Source organism: Mirounga angustirostris, unplaced genomic scaffold (genome assembly GCF_029215605.1).
Source record: "Mirounga angustirostris isolate CCGP_5_RB_7025 unplaced genomic scaffold, mMirAng1.0.hap1 SCAF_7, whole genome shotgun sequence".
NCBI classification, from domain to species: Eukaryota; Metazoa; Chordata; class Mammalia; order Carnivora; family Phocidae; genus Mirounga; species Mirounga angustirostris.
In genome coordinates, this window is record NW_026991715.1 from 146,168,755 (window position 1) to 146,183,737 (window position 14,983).

The 14,983-nt window shown below is 42.2% G+C and overlaps 1 protein-coding gene and 1 long non-coding RNA gene across 6 annotated transcripts in view; both read right to left on the reverse strand.

The window, feature by feature from the left end:
- The window catches only part of MARCHF6 (membrane associated ring-CH-type finger 6), a 78,985-nt gene extending 66,046 nt beyond the window's left edge, over positions 1-12,939 (reverse strand). For 3 of the 5 annotated variants that reach the window (XM_064596863.1, XM_064596862.1, XM_064596861.1), the window contains exon 1: positions 12,696-12,939. In XM_064596863.1, the coding sequence (XP_064452933.1) occupies positions 12,696-12,714 (19 nt within the window). In that variant the 5' untranslated portion in view covers positions 12,715-12,939. The remainder of the gene's footprint in view (positions 1-12,695) is intronic. The other 2 variants (XM_045863538.3, XM_045863543.3) reach the window with 2 other exon arrangements.
- LOC135365458 (uncharacterized) lies at positions 341-11,880 on the reverse strand. Its single transcript, XR_010413364.1, has 2 exons — positions 1,937-11,880; positions 341-1,152 (listed from the first exon to the last, which is right to left on the reverse strand). It is a non-coding gene; the product is annotated as an uncharacterized LOC135365458 (long non-coding RNA).
- Positions 12,940-14,983: the final 2,044 nt, after the last annotated feature.

Here is a 14,983-nt window from a genome sequence, read left to right on the forward strand (position 1 = left end):
TTAGGAAACAAAACAAATGAATGGAGGAAAAAAAAAAAGAGAGACAAACTAAAAAAACAGACTCTTAACTACAGAATAAACAGATGGTTACCAGAGGAGAGGTGGGTGGGGTAATGGGTGAAATAGGTGAAGGGGATTAAGAGTACACTTATCCTGATGAGCACTGAGTAATATATGGAACTGCTCAATCATTATATTGTGTATCTGAAACTAATGTAATACTGCACTGGAATTAAAATAAAAAATTAAACTATCCCAGACCAAAACAAAACAAAAACCTCATGAACATTAAATAAGGTAAGTTTTACTGTGTTTATATTATACATTAATTTTAAAAAAGACTTCCTACAGTACTATCTAAATAGACATATGAGAAGAACAAAGGAGAAAGGATAATGACATGAAAAGAAATTATTGTTCCTTCACTAATGAAGTTGTATACTGAAATGTATCCCAACAAGCCCATTAATTTCATCCAGCCAGATAAGAATTAATGCTGTCAGGGACTGTGGAGGAAATCATCAGCATTGGACATCAAGTATTTCTAGCATTCCATTTTCTGGATAAATAGTAGGACTGTACTTCCCTGCCACCTCTGAAATTAGACACGGACATGTGACTTGCTTCAGTCAATGAAATATAAGCTACAGTGATGTGTATCACTCCTGGGGAGAAAATCTGGGGGAGCTAATGAACACAATACATCACACTGCATTTTCCTGCCTCAATGATTGTGGAAGCACACCCTAGGAGCCTCCATCAATCTAGGTCTCCAAGTGACTCCAGTTAGCAGGAGCATCTCCCCCCACCCTGTGGTAGACGTAATATTCAGTGAGAAAGGAACCTTTTGTTGCTTTAAGCTGCTGAGGTTTGAAGGTAGTTCGTGACAAAGACAAATTAGCCTATCCTGTTTCATAAAGGGTCTCAGCAGCTTGGGGCGGGGAGGGACTAAAACAAGCACAACTACCACCAATACAGAAAGTCAATGAAAGAATAAACCTAACTTGGGGCGCCTGGGTGGCTCAGTCGTTAAGCGTCTGCCTTTGGCTCAGGTCATGATCCCAGGGTCCTGGGATTGAGCCCCTGCTCCGCGGGGCGCCTGCTTCTCTCTCTCCCACTCTCCCTGCTTATGTTTCCTCTCTCGCTGTGTCTCTGTCAAATAAATAAATAAAATCTTTAAAAAAAAAAAAAAAAAAAAGGATAAACCTATCTTGTATATGAAGACCAATCCCACTACCCAAAACCCCAACAGAGTAATATGACCAAGGTTATAAAAGAAAATGTCTACAAAAGGCGCAGCCTGGGGCCCTTTACTAAAGCTGAAATAATAAAGTTTTACGGTAGAATAAAATTCCCGCCAGATTTACATGCAGTAAAATTACAAATCTAGCTCAGGCCAAAATAAAAGCATTGCATTTTATTTGTTATGAATGCAAATCAACTCAGAAACAGCAAAGCAAAACTCTTCCCGCTTTTCTTTTCTTTTTTTTCCCCTCCATCTCCCCAGGCTCTTCCTGCTTTTCAAAAGCAAATTTCTTCTGTTTAATCCTGTGGGAACTTTTGTTGCTTTATTTGAATACCTAATATCTTCACAAGGCATACTTTCTAAAAGTTCCTAGCACAGTGCCTAGCTCAATAAATATAAAGGTGTTTTTTTGTTTGTTTTAATGAAAAATCTCAAATCCTTAGTGACTGAGTATGGAGACTGCCCAGGAAATGAGAGGGGGGGGGGAGAAAAGAACAACCAGTAAGAGTAGGTTCTCAAGTTCGAACCAGCTGCTGAAGTCAACACCCATGTTGGCTTGGCTCATGCCATCAGTTTTTCTAGCCAACAATTCAGCTCACCAAATATATCCTAAGTACCAACTATGAAAAAAAGAAGAAGAAAACCCTAGAAGTTTTGGGTATATGTCATAATTTTTAGGTCATTATCTACCTTGAAACTTTTTCCACATTAGATTTCAAAGTGTCTGCACATTCCTTCTGGTAATTATCCTTCTGGTGATAATTCAATAAACAAAGGACTGTTAAATTATTAGTAGTAGACTTTATTTTTCAGAACAATTTTACATTTACAGAAAATCTAAGATAGTGCAGTGTTCCCACACACACAGCACCCAGTATCCCCTATTATTAACATCTACATTAGCATGGTACTTTTGTTAAACTTAATGAGCCAATATTCACACATCATTAACTAAAATCCAGTTTATTCAGATTTCCTTAGTCTTCACCTAATGTCTTCTGTTGTTGCTCCAAAACCCACCTGACATTTAGTTGCATGTCTCCTTAGCTTGGCTAACACAGTTTCTCTTGGGTCTGGCAGTTTTTCAGGCTTTCCTTGTTTTTGATGACTTTGGTCATTTTAAGGAGTACTGGTCGGGTACCTTGCAGGATGCCCCCTATCAGAATTTGTCTCATGTTTCGCTCATGACTAGAATGGGGCTATGGCTTTGAGGGAAGAAAAGGAAAATGGCAAAGTGCCATTTTCATCACATCATATCAAGGGTACACGATTAACATGAATTATGACGGTTCCTGTTGGCCTTGATTACTTTCGCTGAAGTAACAAAGGATTTTTAATATCTGATTACCAACAAAAATTTTTACAATTAATAACTATGATCACAGTAAGTAAATATTAAGAATATGTGACTGAAAAATATTACTCAAAATGTCTGTAAATAACCTACATACCCAAAACCAGGAGAATGGGTATCTAAATTGTGGCACATTCACTACATGGAACATGGAAAAATGCATAACGTTAAATACGCAAAGCAAAAATAAAAAATGAATAGAATACACACTGTACTTCCTACCTAGTACTTCCTACTAGATAAAAACATCAAAATAGAGCGCCTGGGTGGCTCAGTCGTTTAGTGTCTGCCTTCGGCTCAGGTCATGATCTCAGGGTCCTGGGATCGAGCCCCACGTCGGGCTCCCTGCTCAGCAGGAAGCCTGCTTCTCCCTCTCCCACTCCCCCTGCTTGTGTTCCCTCTCTCTCTGTGTCTGTCTCTGTCAAATAAATAAGTAAAATCTTTAAAAAAAAACAAACAAAAGGGGCGCCTGGGTGGCTCAGTCGTTAAGCGTCTGCCTTTGGCTCAGGTCATGGTCCCAGGGTCCTGGGATCGAGTCCCACATCGGGCTCCCTGCTCGGCGGGAAGCCTGCTTCTCCCTCTCCCACTCCCCCTGCTTGTGTTCCTGCTCTCGCTGTGTTTCTCTCTGTCAAATAAATAAATAAAATCTTTAAAAAAAAAAAAAAAAAACATCAAAATAGCCTAAAAGAGAAAATACGAAAAAAACAGCCATAATAATTGGTCAGATGAGAACACGGGTGATTTTCTTGCCTTCTTTCCCCAAAGTTTCTAATGCTTCATTGCTACTTTTACAATTACAAGGAAAAAAACTACCTATAAAAAAAAATATGCATGTGCTAATTAATTAGGCCTTGCGAACATAAAGCCCCAATTCTACATGTATCCCAAAGTTTAGGTATTTTCTTACCGCTCCAGATTACCAGTAATTACAAACTTAACATTCACTGTACTGTTGCTCCTGGAAGCCTGAAAACGACATGTTTTTGGCCTCTTTGCTGACTAGGCTTGAGTTGCACCGAATCAAGGAGAAGTACTTTTGTGGGAAAAGGTGAAGCCATTTTCTACTTCTGGCTCTAAAAACAGCAGTGGCAGCTAATTGCAGGTCTCCGAACTCCTGCAGCAGTTGCAGAGATCCTAGTGGTGCTTCTTCCTTCTTTTTCAAGTTTTCTTTCTTTAATCTCTACACCCAGCGTGGGGCTTAACTCAAAAGCCGGAGGGAGATCAGGAGTCACATGCTCTTCCAACTGAGCCAGCCGGGCGCCCCCTGGCGGTGATTCGCGCCCCCCGCCCCGGAGCAGGGGACACCTGTCAGGTCAGCGGCGCGGGCAGTGGCTCCAACACTTACAGGAAGGGTGTGCCAGCTATCAACTTAGTCACCCCAGTTCCAAATCTGTCCTTCAGTACCTGTCCGGTGGTAAGTCACTGAACTCAAAACATTTTTTTAAAAACAAATTTGTCAGTAGGAGGTACTGGAGGGACAATGCAGGAGGAAGCGGTTTTCCGGCTCCTGCTGCACTGTCAGGAGGTTTGTTATAATGACCACCTTTTCACAACCCTACTGATAAGAACCCAAGACACTCCAGGTCTTGTACCCAACAGGGTACCCAACTCCCCCCACGTGCCCATCCATTAACTTTGGCTCTCCTGCACCCTGAGGGGTTATTTCCTGCTAGCCCAGAAACTGTGGACTCGCTCTGGACAACTCCACACTCCTGCACTGATGTCTAAACCACAACTATCAGGAGTGGCCCTACCTCTTCCAAGGCTGTCCCTACTTGCATACTCACCCTCTTGCTCAGGTACCCTTTACAGTATTCTTTACATCTCCATAGCTACCCTCTTACCGTAGCTTAGTAATTCAACTTCCTCTGGTTAACTTACAATGTGCTGTCTGTCTCTTCACTAGATCAAGACAGAAAAAAAACAAGATTTAAAGAAGAACCAATTGGAAGTTTTAGAACTAGAAAATACAGGGAGTGTGGGATCACTCCTGGACTTGAGCTCAACAGCAACGTTTGCCTCAAGAAAAAGTACTTTGTACAATTCTTTGGAGTTATCAGCCGAACTAGCTGTTTTTTCCTCCCATGAAACATCATGTTTACCATGGCTAAAAAAACTGAAAAAACAAAAAACAAAAACAAGTTATTCAGACAGATCTGGGTATTCAAGCATTTTATCACTAAAGAATGAAGTGAGCCTAAGAGCCAAGGAAAACAACTGACGATATTTGTTGCCAATGATAAAAATCAAACTTTCAAGCAAAAATTAGGATTTTAGAAAACTTGTGATCACCACAATGAGCCTGACAGCTTCCCCAATACCTAAAAGGCTTTTCAAGATGAGACAGGTAGTGATGTTAAGGAATGTAAGCTTTGATAATACACATGAAACGTGTCAACATTTGGAGTATCTGCATAACTCAATGATCAAGTATCCACCAAAACACCAACATGATGTTACAAAACCATTCATGAGTAAAAAAATAAGCCAATGGATTTTTAAAAATAGCTTTATTGGGGGAGCGCCTGGGTGGCTCAGGTCATGATCTCAGGGTCCTGGGATCGAGCCCCATGTGGGGCTCCCTGCTCAGCAAGGAGTCTGCTTCTCCCTCTCACTCTCCTCTGTGTGCGCACACTCTCTCTTTCTCTCTCAAATAAAATCTTTTAAAAAACAGCTTCATTGGGGAATCACTGACATACAATAAAATGCACTTAAAGGGGTTACCACTTGATAAGCTTGTCAATGATAAAACTGTCATCACAACTGAGATAATGAACATATCCATCACCACCAAAATTAACTCAGGTCCCTTGATAATCTCTCCATCCCACCGTTCTCTCAGTCCCATTCCTAGGCAACCATCAATCTACATTCTAGTACTATGGATTAATTTGCATTTTCTAGAGTTCTATGTAAGTGGCACATACTGTGGCTTCTTTCACTTATTATTTTGAGATTCATGTATGTTGTATCAACAGTTCATTTCTTTTAGTCACAGACTCGTAATCCATTGTATAGGTGTATCACAATTTGTTTATTCATTCATCTGTTGATAGGCATTTGGGTTGGTTCAAGTGTCAGGATTTTACAATAAAACTGCTATGTACATTCACATACAAGAGTTTGTATGCATTCATTTCTCTTAGTAAGTCCCTACCAGTACTATAGCTGGATCATATGTTAACTTTTTAAGAAACTGCTACACTGATTTCCAAAGTGGTTGTACCACTTTACATTCCAGCAGCATATGAAAGTTACTGTTGTTCCACATTCTGACCAACATTTGGTACGGTCATACTTTATAATTTCATTCATTCTAATAGGTATGTAGTGATGTAGTTCTATTCTGCTAACAGCGTTATCGAAATATACATACTACAAAGCTCAACAACTAAAGTACACAATTCAAAGGCTTTTTATGTATTTACAGAGTGAGGCAGCCGCTACCACAATCTAATTTTTTAACATCCTCATCATCCCAAAAAGAAACCTTGTAACTATTAACAGTCATTCCCCATTCTTTCTCTTTACATAGATTTGCCTATTTGAGCCATAATTTGGATCACATAAAATGTGGTGTTTCATGACCAGTTTCTTTCACTTAGCACAATGTTTATGAGGTTCAACCAAGTTATTATACATACCAGTATTTCATTCCTTTGTATTGCCAAATAATAATCCATTTTATAGGTATGTTACATTTTCTTATCCATTCATCAGTTGATACACAATGGGGTGTGAAGATATATTTTGAATTCTCCTAGGTATATACCTAGGAGTGGAAATGCTGGGTCATATGGCAACTTTGTAACACTGTATCTTACATTCTCACTAGCAATGAATGAAGGTTCCAATTTCTCCACATCCTTCTCCACTGAATATCTGTCCCTTTTGATTATAGTCATCCTAGTGGGTGTGAATTATTTCACTGTGGTTTTGATTTGCATTTACCTAATGACTAGTGATGCTCAGCATCTTTTCATATGCTTATTAGCCATATGCATATATTCTCTGGTGAAGTGTCCAAATCTTCGGGCCTGTCTTAAACTGTGTCATTCGTTTTCTTACCGAGTTGAGTGTTTTATATACTCCAATAAGTCCTTTATCAGATAAACATTTTGCAAACATTTTCTGTGGCCTGTCTTCATTCTCTTAACAGTGTCTTTCAAAGAGAAGTTGTGAATTTTGATGCCATCCAATTTATCAGTTTCTTCTTTTACAGATCATGCTTTTAATGTTGTATCTAAGAAATCTTAGCCTAACCCAAGATCACAAAGGTTTTCTCCTATATTTTCTTCTAAAAGTTTCGTAGTTAGCTTTTTCATTTAGGTCTAACATCCCTCTGAGTTAATTTTGGTATATGGTGAAAGGTATGGCTCGAAGTTCATTTTTTGCCTATGAAGAGTCAATTATTCCAGCACCATCTGTTGAAAAACTATACTTTCTCCACCGAACTGCTGTTGTATCTACATCAAAAATCAATTGTCCACATGTGTATGAGTCTATTTCTGGACTATCCTGAGCCATCAAACCAATGGATTTTAATTTAAGTTGATTTAATTTTTAAAAGGTGAGGTATATGCTTTCAGATATAATACTGCTTAAAGAAACTACCACTTGTTGAACTTTGGCATAGTATCAAAGGACATCAAAAATTACCTGAAAGTACCCCTCCCTTTTTCAAATTATCTGTGTGAAGTCCAATCTTCTTCATACACTTTAACCAAAACATATCGCAAGAGTAACTGCAGGGGCAGAGATGTGAATCTGTCTTCTAACAATTCAGACAAAAAAGATTTGCAAAAAATTGAAACAATGCTACTTTTCTCACTGAAGTTTGTGTCTTGGAAAATACATTTATGATAAAGTTATTTTTGTTAACACGTACTGCATTTAAAGTTCTGTTTTTGGGTACCTGGGAGGCTCAGTTGGTTAAGCATCTGCCTTTCAGCTCCTGTCATTATCCCAGGGGAGTCCTGCATGGGATTCCCTGCTCAGCGGGGAGTCTGCTTCTCCTTCTGCCCCCCTCCCCATCTCTCATGAATAATTAAAAAAAAAAATAAAGTTGTTTTCATTTCTAATATAGCAAAAAGATATCCTCCACATAAACAAAAGTCCTATGGGTCTTCAGTATTTAAAAGTATAAAGGAATCCCAAGAGCAATGGTCTTCAAACTGGTCCACTTAATAAAAGTGCCTCTAAGGAACTCTGAAATGGCTAAGAATGGGGGAAATGAAATTCACACAGGAAACATAGTTGACACAGGGCCTAAGTACAGAGCAGGTATTCAATATTTGATAAATGGAGAAGAAAAAAAAAGAGAAGGAATCTCCAAATCTTTTATCTCAAAAGTGCTATAATGTGCTATAATGTGAGATAAAATGCTTTTATCTCAAAAGTGCTTTACACTGAAAATGCTAAATCTAATTGTATGTAAATTTTATCTTATTAACCTTATTAACCTATCATTAAAAAATACACAAGTGGGGGTAGGGAAGAGAGAGAGAGAGAAAGATTATAATGAAGTTGTTACAAGAAATGAGCATACAGAAAATGTTTCAATGTCTTCCAAGCCTTCAAGAACTCACCATGTCTGTTATGCACTGAACTGTGTTTTTTCCACCAGCTCCACCAAAATTCACGTGTGAGTGTGTGTGTGCGCGTGTGTATGTATTTATTAGAGAAAGAGAGAAAAAGCAAGAGAGCATAAGTGAGGGGAAATTTGGATTTAAGATTAAGTTAATAAGGAAAAAGATATATTCAAGAAGACAGTGACAGAAGGGCAAGACAATTAATGCCTCACCTCTGCTCAAAACCCTATCTCACAAAAGTAAAAGTAAAGTCTTACCTACTTGTTCCCCTTCTACACTCCCCCTGGCCCCATGATCTCCCTGACCTCATATTTTACTTCCTCTTTGCCCAACTCATTCACTCCACTGCAGCTACACTGGTCTCCTGGTTATTAAACATTCCCAGCATACCCCCGTCTTAAAGATTTCACACTGGCTATTGTCTCTGCCTAGAATGCTCTGCCCACAGAGTATGTCTAACTCCCTCTCTTACTTTGCTCCTTCTCAGTGAGGCCCTCCTTCATTGCCACATTTAAAACTGCAACGCCATCCTCCTATCCTGGCACTCCTATTCCCTACAGATTTACTGTTCTCCACAGCATTTATAAGTTATGCCATATAATTATTTTCTGTCTTCCCTTCCTCCCCTACCAAGGCAAAAGAATGTAAACCCAATGAAATAAGGGATTTTGTCTATTTTGTTTCCTGCCTAGCCCAAAAGCATAAAATAGTGCCTGGCCTGTAACAGGTGCTCAGTAAGCATTTGCCAAATAAGTGCATGTCTGCTTGGTGGTCATAAGCATGCCAAAGCAGCGAAAGTTGATCCGTGGTGAGAAGAATGAAGCAGACATGTCTGAAAGCAGAGATGAAAGACCATGTGGTTCTAGAAAGATGATAACGAGCTATCTGGTTCTGACAACTTCCCATCCTTTTAACTCATTTCTTCCAAATCTACGTCACCTCAGGTTTTGCCATAGTAAATACAGAACGTGATCAACTGCAATACACTTCAACTCCATACCTTCCCAGTGTGTCTCATAAAGCATAAAGAATAACTGCTTTGGCACTCCATAAAAAAATTACTGATGATATTTTGTATTACATTTTGCTAGAGTAAGGAGTGACTTAGCAAAATATAAAAAAAAAGTCAGGTCTGTACCACTGGACTGAAATGAGAACACTCTACTATGGCAAAATGCATTTAATATCTTCATGAGGGTTTCATATATCAATACTTGCTTGCAACATCTATTCCAACAGTGTGGTGTTTTTTCTTTTAAAAATGTATCTCCTTGAGCAAAAGACAAATTTTTTTTCCTGAAACTGAAAAATCTCAGTGCACTGCAGGATCAGACTCCTAATCCATAAAACAAGGAAGCTGCATTTCTAAAGTATCTTCTGAAGTTCAAAGATTTGATGATAGCAGTTTATACAACCTATCCACACTCATACAAACTACATAAAAAAACAATATGAATGATTCATTTGTCCTGCGTAATGAGAATGGATTATAAACCTGTTGATTTTACAAAAATAAAATTTAACACACCAAACACTTTTTAGAGATCTTTAAAATCTAGCGAACACTTAATATGAAAGGCCAAAATCCATCTGGCAAATAATCAATTTTCTAACAGAATTAAATACTGTTTACTACAAATACAAAACATTCTGAGCATTATAGTATCACATACAGTACCCTAGAGAAAAGCAAGACGCTATTTTTAAGAGTGGAAAGAGTTACACTCTACTTGTATCCTTGGTATTTTAATAACATTTTTAGTCTGTTGGCTCAGATTAACATATTAAAAAAAAGTAAACATTATCAGTGTTTTTAACAATAGGTGACAATTTTTTTTTTAAGATTTTAGTTATTTATCTGACAGAGAGAGAAACAGAGAGAGGGAACACAAGCAGAAGGAAAGGGAGAGGGAGAAGCAGGCTTCCCGCTGAGCTGGGAGCCCGATGCGGGGCTCAATCCCAGGAACACCGGATCATGGCAGGGGCTTACCGACTGAGCCACCCAGGCGCTCCAACAGGTGACAATTTTTAAAACTTAATTTTCTTTACATATTTTTGTAATTTTCTTTCATTTTTACTAAGTCTCCTACAAAAAAAAAAAAAACTGTTTCTTTTATAATCAGATAAAAAACCCAATTGCATTTTTTCAATTTAAGAAATAATCTGTAATAACTAATTTAGCAAACAGAGTTGTTTCCAACCTGTTCTTCGCTATATCATGAAATCCTCTGTAATGCTCCCTTCCCTTCCAATGTTTTTTCAAGTTAAATTTAAATTTAATTTTGAAAATTTCCAAAGTCTTCTGATTTGGAATTTAGCAAAAGTGGGCATGAGAAGTATTAAAATTCACTTCCATTTCATGACTAATAGTTTCACAAAACAAATGCCAAAAATGGTTCTGTCAAAATATGTAAATGATTCATCCTATAAAGGGAGCAACAAAAGTTATTTTATCTATTTTAACCATAGTGCCTGACAGACCCGAGTCTGAATCTTACCTCTGACCTTGCTCCCTGTATGACCTTAGGCAAGTCACTAACAATACCAACCCTCCGTTTCCTTTCCATAAAGAGTGGATATTGCCTACCGTAAGATGTTGAGAGAATTGAATGAGATGTGTATAAAGTGTTCAGCAAAATAAACGCCATATACACGAGCTCATAGTTATTTCAATAGGAAACAGTGTTCAAGTCGATAAATAAAAATCATTTGTATCTTACCCTGATTATAATTTTACAAGGAAAAAAATGTTCAAGCATTAGGAGTACATGGAAAACCTTTCTTTCATAATTCCATATAAAATCGGATTCTGCAATCCCTGAGTTTCCACTAACTACAGCACCGTAAATGTGGTGCACAATGAGTGCCCAGGCTCAAAGAATGGAATTTAATGTAATATGCCAGCACACATCGTGATAAATAAATACTTGCCTTATTAGACTGAGTCATTAAAATGTGAATCCAAAATGACCTGAAATCTATGCAGATGGAAAAAAACAAAGTAATTCCTAACCTCGCAGCAGTTTCACTTTACCATTTTTTCCAAAGGAGTCTCCTGCAGCCACCAGCTTTCACTCCCTGTATATAACAAACACAACTGAGGCATAATGAAAGGAAAACTTTATTTGTAATCGTAATATCTAGGTTCAAATCTCTTATTACTGTGGGAAACTTGGACAAGCTGTTAAAACAACGAAGCCTGAATTTCCACATCTGTAAAAGATACTACTACCTACCCACTCACTGGGGCTACTACGAAAGATCTAGTGTAAACGCACGTGAGTATGCTTTGTAAACGGTCGCACACAAATGTCATTACAGCCGAGGTTCTTACCATCTGAGGAAAGACTTATTTAAAAAATGGCAAATCGACATCTACCAATTCATTACATATACAGACAATAGCAAACGTGGATTACTCACTATTGCACACCACGGCAGTATTCGATGATTCTCATCTAAAACCACCAAAACTGCAACCCATTAAGACTGAAAGACACATCCGCACATAAAGTCACCCCAGGCATAAGTGCATCTTCACTGGTAACCAAAGCATCAAGAGACAGGATTATTTATTTACTAATTTCCTCTACAGACTCACGGAATTATTCTGTAAATTCTAAAAAGATAAAAGCGCTTTAAAATAACCTACCTTCGGTGGATAAGCAAATGCATTTAAATACTCAAAAGATATTTATACCTTATGTACTCCGTTTACAAGGGTTAGCTTGTTCCAAAACAACCATACCCGAAACACACGCACTAACAAAACAAAGCACAGAAAACCGGGCTTACTGGTGCCAGGGGTTCAACACAAAATAAACTGCACCGAAACAAAAGAATTCTCAACAACCTCCCTCCTCCTCCTAACCTCGTTGGACCTTACTCTCCCACGTTCAGTAAACAAACTACTGGGAAGCGGGGACGCAGAGGGCAAGGTTCTTAAATAGGGCTCAGTCCACTGCACTCAGCCGTCACCTGGCGGGGCGTTTTTCGCGAAGTTTCAGAGTCAACAAAGAAGTTTTGTTGTCAGGGGGTAGGGCCTGTACGGCAGCAATGGGCGAAACGACAATAAGACAGACAAAACCGGGCGGAGGAAGGGCGTGGGATACACCCGCATACTTCGAGCAGCGATCACAGCGTGTCCCCGGGCACTGGGGAGACCGAGCGGGCGGGGAGGCCACGCCGGCCCCGGTCCCCGCGGCCCGCAGCCCCCTACCCCGGCGGGCCCCCGCCCCCCGGGCGCACGGGCGGGAAACGGCGGGGGGCGCCAAGGGGTCACCTTCCGCTCCCCCCCGCGGCCCGCCGCCCCTCGCGCTCGGCGCGGCGGACAAACGGCCTCAGGCGCCGGCCCCGCCGCTGTCACCGCGCGCCCCCGCCCCGAGGGGAGGCGCCCCCGCCGCGCCGCCAAGGGGGCCCGCCGCCTGCCTCGAGTTCCGCGGCCGCGGCGCGGGCCTGGCCCGAACCCAGGCGCCGGTGCGAGGGCGCGGGCGCCGCCGCTTACCTTCCTCGGCGGTGTCCATCTTGTCTGGGGGGGCGGCGGTGACGCAGCCGCGAGGCTCCCGCGGCCGGGGCCGGAGCCTTCCGGCCGGGGCGGAAAAGGAGGGAGGGGGAGGAGGGAGGAGGGAGCGGAGCCGGCCCGGGCAGGTGCGCGAGCTCAGGTGCGAGAGAGGAAGCGAGAGGAAGGAGAGGGGGAGAGGGAGAGGGAGACAGGCTGACAGAAAGCGGACGTGAGAGGGGAGGGGGAGGGGCGGGGAGAGCGGAGCGGGGAGGCCTGGGCGGGGCGCCGGGCGGAAGGGGCGGGAGCGCCCCAACGACGCGCGCCGTCACTTCCGCCGCCGCCGCCGCCGCCGCCGCCGCCGCCGCCGCCGCCGGCCGCGCGGGCGCGGAGGGCTGAGCGCGGGCGGGGCAGCGAGCCTCCGGGCTCCGGGCTACCTCGGTCTTGTTGTGGGCGGCGGGGCGGAAACCTAAGCGGGAGCCGAGCTCTGGTGGCACCGAGGGTGGCGACAAAGGAGGCGCAGAGGCGGGGGTCAGAGCTGCGTGAGCAGGCGCCTGGCGGCGAGGCGGTGACCGCGGCGAGGGTCCCGGCCGCCGTGCACGGCAGAGGCCGGTCCCTGGGAGGCTTAGGGATTCTCTGGGTGAAAATACGGGCCCTGCGCCCCCTCCTCCCCGCCGCGACACGCTAGTGCTGCGTGTCTGGAGCGGGCCCAGGAATATGCATTTTTGTTCGGCACCCGGATAGTTCTGGTGCACGTTTCGAGGAAGTACTGAAACATCTCTGCAATGTAAGAAGACGCACACTAACGTTGCCAAAATTCCTCCCAGGGAGGCTTCTGCCTTTGGTTGGAAGGACTTCAATAAACCACTTAGGCCGAGGGTTGAAACCTCCACCTCTAAGAGAAATCGGTTCAGAGGCGCGGGGCTTGATACACTGAATTATGATCGCCTACCTGGCCAGAGCTGATCTGCTTCGGCCTTAGGAGAGGCTGACCTCTGCCTCCGTCAGTAGTCCACCTTTCCTCACCATAAGCTTGCCTTTTTCTTTAAATAAAGATTTAGAAAATACGGTTTAGAAAGACCACCACCCTAGAAGCACCTGAGTAGAACCAAAGATGTATCTAAACCCCGCCCCCAAATATTTTAAACAATATGCAGATGAGTTGCAGAAAGATCCGAGAATGCTAGCAGTCTCTTTTCCATCTGTGTGACTAAAGGAGTTGGAAAGACCCCTCCTCCAAGCCTCCTAAATCAGAATGAAATCTGGAATAAAAATAATGAAACTTTAGAGTCCAAAAAGAGAGCAGCCCTTGAAAACTAATGTCACTGATTTGACTGATTTCACTCAATGTTACCCAACGCAGGAAGGCAAATTCTTCCTGACACGATAATGGAGACCCACTGATTTCAAGGGCTGAGCTTGAGAATTGATCACATTTAAGCTTTTACTTAAAAATGTTGATACTATCTCCCAAGAAATTGAATTTGAAGGAGACTCATTCCCCAACCCCCATCCCTCCCACCCAACCCCAACATGGGTTCACATCCCTGTAAGGCCTGTGGTGGAGCACTTCTCCCTGAGCTCGGACCAGGGGCACAGTTTAGGACCACCAACCCCAGTCTCATGTTGTATGACAGGGGGAGGGATTCTGTGAGACAGACTGAGATTTGCTAAGAAAGTACTGGTAATATTTCAGGGCAGGTATGTAAACAGCACAGCAGAGCTGGGGTAGGACTGGAGGGAAATGTGTGTGTGTAGTGAGGTGGAGGGCTCACTCCTGTCTTTAAATGTCTTACTTAGTGATGCTCAAAAACATTACTTGTAGAATCGAGAACTGCCTCAATGTTTTCTCGTTTAGCCTTTGGAAGTTAAATATAAGAGTAATAAGCCAATATTCATTGAGTCCCTGCTGTGTGCCAAGCATTGGTCCTCGAAACAGCCTTTTAGGATACATAAATCAGTCACACTTTTCTTGGTCGCCAATGACAGGAACCCAACTAAACTTGTAGGCAATGTTGGAGGAATGTACTGTTGATCTGAACAAATTGTGATGGGGGTCGTGATCCAGTGGGCCTGAGGGACTCCTAGAACCAGAGTCCCTCTCTCTGCCTCCATCCTTAAATTCTGCTTCTCTCTGCATATGAGTTTTCCTGCTGTAGGGCCAGCTTCCTCCACGTGCCTGGAGAAAAGGCCACTGGTAGCTCTCAAGTTTCTATCTTCTGCCTCACCTTCAGATGGGCCGAGGGTGATGATCTATAGTGCCAAGTTAAAAATTCCCAGGGAAGGACAGGTAT